Here is a 3,396-nt window from a genome sequence, read left to right on the forward strand (position 1 = left end):
ATCCCAACCCCGCGGCTCCAGGACCCCCCAAACCCCACCTTGGACCCCCCAAATTCCGGGCAGGGTCAGGGCCAGCAGCAGCAGCAGCAGCCAGGGGAGGCTCCGCGCTCCATCCATGGCTCCTCGGGATCCCGGGAAATTGGGAAGGGCCGGTGCCGGTGCCAGAAAAGCGGCGGGAACTGGGGGGAGCGGGAGTGGGGGAGCAGCGCCCCAAAAAGCGCTCAGCCAATGGGAGCGCGGCGTCGCTGCGGGTCGGGACTTGACAGCAAGAGCCCGAAAAAAACAGAGCTTGGAGAAATTTCAGCCAATCAGAGTTCTTATTGCTGATGACTTATAAGTTGCTGGGTAGAGCCTCTAAAAAAACGGGTCCAAAACTGAACCGGCCAATGGGAGCGCGCAATAAACACCTCCAGCCAATCGGAGCGTGCCCAAAAAAACTCCAGCCAATGAAACGGCGTCCGAAAACCACGCCCGACCAATGAGAGAGCGCGTGGCTAATGACCCCGCGCTGCTCCGCGCTGTTGCCCCAGTTCCGAGCGGCTGTTTGGGGCTGGCGGCCCCTCCCGGCGCTGGCCATGGGGCGAGGGGCGGCAGCCGGGGCCGTACTGGGGGCACTGGTGGTGCTGGGAGCGGCCCCGGCTGCGGGCGCGGAGCTCTCGGGTGAGCGGGGGGCGGTGGGGCAGGGGGAGAGAAGGGGGCAAAGGGGAAGTTAAGACCCCAAAACTGAGCGGGAGGGGGCTCAGAATGCGGGAAATAGTGTTTTAAAAATTTGGAAACGTGCAAAAGCGGGGAATGGGACCCCAAAGTTGATATGGGTGGTGGCTGGAGGGGATGTAAAAGGGGAAATGGGGGAAGGGTGCTAAAGAGGAAGCGGCAGCGCGGGCAGGAGGGTCCCGGGGCGGCCGTGGGGCACAGGGGGTGCGGGGTGGGGATCCGGGGTGGCCCCGGAGCTCTGGGGGTGCTGGGGGGGCACCCCCTGACCTGTGTCCTGCACACCCAGGGGTGTTCCAGTTTCTGGGTAAGTTCGAGTGTCACTTCATTAACGGCAAGGAGAAGGTGAGGTTCGTGCTGAGGTACATCTACAACCGGGAGCAGGACGTGATGTACGACAGTGACGTGGGGCACTACGTGGGGTACACGCCCTACGGGGAGAAACAGGCCCGGTACTGGAACAGCAACCCAGATATCATGGAGAGAAGGCGGACTGAGGTGGATTTGTTCTGCCGGCGCAACTACGAGGTTTTCACCCCGTTCACTGTGGAGCGCAGGGGTGAGCGTGGGGCAGAGCGTGTCCCCTCGGACCCTGCAATGACAGTGACCCTGGAGCTGCTCAAAACCTCCCTGGGAATGACCCCAGAGCCCTCAGCCCTCCTTGGGCCCATCCCCGGGGCCTCCTGTCCCTCACCGGGACCCCCGAGATTATCCCAGTCCATCTCAGTCCGTCCAAGTCCATGCCCAGACTCCTCCAGTCCATTCCCAATCCATGCGACCTTATCCCAGTCCCTCCTAGTCCATTCCCAGTCCATTCCCAGTCACTCCCAGTCCATTCCCAGTCAATCTGAGCCTTTCCCAGTCCATCCCAGTTCCTCCCAGTCCATTCCCAGTCCCTCCCAAGCCCACACCGCCCCTCCCCTCTCTCTCCCAGTGGCCCCCAGCTGATCCCAGTGTGTCCCCGCTCTCTCCCAGTGCCCCCCAGCGTTTCCATCTCGCTGCTGCCCTCCAGCTCGCCGGCCGGCAGTGCCAGAGGCCTGCTGTGCTCCGTGATGGATTTCTACCCCGCCCACATCCAGGTGAGGTGGTTCGAGGGCCAGCAGGAGCTGTCGGGCCAGGTGGTGGCCACCGACGTGGTCCCCAACGGGGACTGGAGCCACCAGCTGCTGGTGCTGCTGGAAAGGCCGCCCCGGCGCGGGCTCAGCTACACGTGCCAGGTGGAGCACGTCAGCCTGGAGCAGCCCCTGAGGCGCCACTGGGGTACGGGGGAGCCACTGGCCGGGCTGGCAGAGGCACTGGCGTGTGCTGGGAGCGAGTGGGAGGGAACTGGAGAGATGCTGGTTGAACCTGGGAGAGGGGCTGGGGGCTGTGGAAGGGCTGAGCAGGAGTCGGGAGGATGCTGGGGAGGGGGGTGTGGGGTCCCGGGGGTGCTGGTGGGCGCCGGGAGGGAGTTGGGGGCGGCGGGTGGAAGTGGGAGGGATTGGAGTGAGGCTGGAGGGGCTGGGAGGAGCTGGGGGATGGGCAAGCGGGGCTGGGGCTGAGGTCGGTTGTGCTGGGAAGAGACTGGGAGGGGTGTGGGGGAGCGGTGGAGGGGCTGGGAAGGGACTGGGAGAGGGTTTGGGGGGTTTTGGTGGGGCTTTGGTGGGGTCGAGCGGGAGGGGGCTGTGGGCTGGTGAGAGGGGCCAGGAGGGGCTTTGGTGGGCGGTGGGGAGGGCGGGCAGGGATCGGGAGGAGGTTTGAGGGCTCCTGGGTGTGCTGGGGGAGACTGAGATGGAGGCTGGAGGGGCTCGGGGTGCGGGTGAGAGGTTTTGGGGGGTCCTGACCCCTCTGTCCCCCCAGAGATGCCGCCGGACGCCGCCCGCAGCAAGATGCTGACGGGGATCGGGGGCTTCGTGTTGGGCTCGGTGTTCCTGGCACTGGGGCTGGGCCTCTGCCTGTGCAAGAAGGTGAGGGGGGGTCCCGGGGGTCGTGTCTACCCTCCCCCAGAGCGTGTGTGCCCCCCCGGGCCCCCCAGCCCGGTGTCACCCCCTTTTCTCTGCTCACAGAGCTCCTGAGCCGCGCGGCCGCAGCCCCTCCCCGTGGCCTCGGGCCCGGCCGGGACCCCCCGCTCCGTCCCCGAGATGATTTTGGGGGCCTCGTGTGGCCCCCTGCCCGTGCCCAGAGCTGTCCCTGTGTCCCCGCCCGGCTGCTCCCAGTGTTCCCAATAAAGCTTTGAAGTTTGCCCTGGTCTCGGGGAGCAGCTGGAGCAGCTGCCCCAGAACCTCCCCCAGGGTCTCCCAGCGCAGCCAGAGCCGCTGGGCCTGGGGTCCCCAAAGCCCTCAGCAAGCCCCATGTCCTTCCCAGGAACCCTCAGCTCCCTCAAACCCAGCATCCCCCACAGCCCCTGCAAGTTCCCCCCATGGCACCGGCCATGGCCATGTCCCCACATGTCACTGGCCGTGTCCCACCCTGTCCTCACCCGTGGCTGTCTCCCCACAATGTTTCCATCCCTGTCATTGTCCCCCACGTCCTCATCTGTACCCGTGTTCCCCCCGTGTCCCCATGAATGACCATGTACCCCCCCAAATATCCATGTGTCCCCCATGTCACTCTCCATGTCCATGTCCCCTGTCATCCCAACCATGTCTTAGTTCCATGTCTTTATTTTTCCCACAGTGTTGGATATTTCAAATGAAGATAAAAGGA

The 3,396-nt window shown here is 65.0% G+C and overlaps 1 protein-coding gene across 1 annotated transcript; it reads left to right on the forward strand.

The window, feature by feature from the left end:
* Positions 1–575: 575 nt before the first annotated feature.
* On the forward strand, positions 576–2,026 carry LOC310923801 (class II histocompatibility antigen, B-L beta chain-like; the record flags this gene model as incomplete). Its single annotated transcript, XM_083885737.1, has 3 exons — positions 576–660; positions 1,001–1,270; positions 1,687–2,026. Coding segments are annotated over 3 exons (695 nt in total), but the record flags the coding sequence as incomplete, so codon positions are not given.
* Between the last annotated feature and the right edge of the window lie 1,370 nt (positions 2,027–3,396).

This window comes from Zosterops lateralis (genome assembly GCF_965231275.1).
Source record: "Zosterops lateralis genome assembly, contig: HAP1_HAP1_SCAFFOLD_335, whole genome shotgun sequence".
Classification (NCBI taxonomy): Eukaryota; Metazoa; Chordata; class Aves; order Passeriformes; family Zosteropidae; genus Zosterops; species Zosterops lateralis.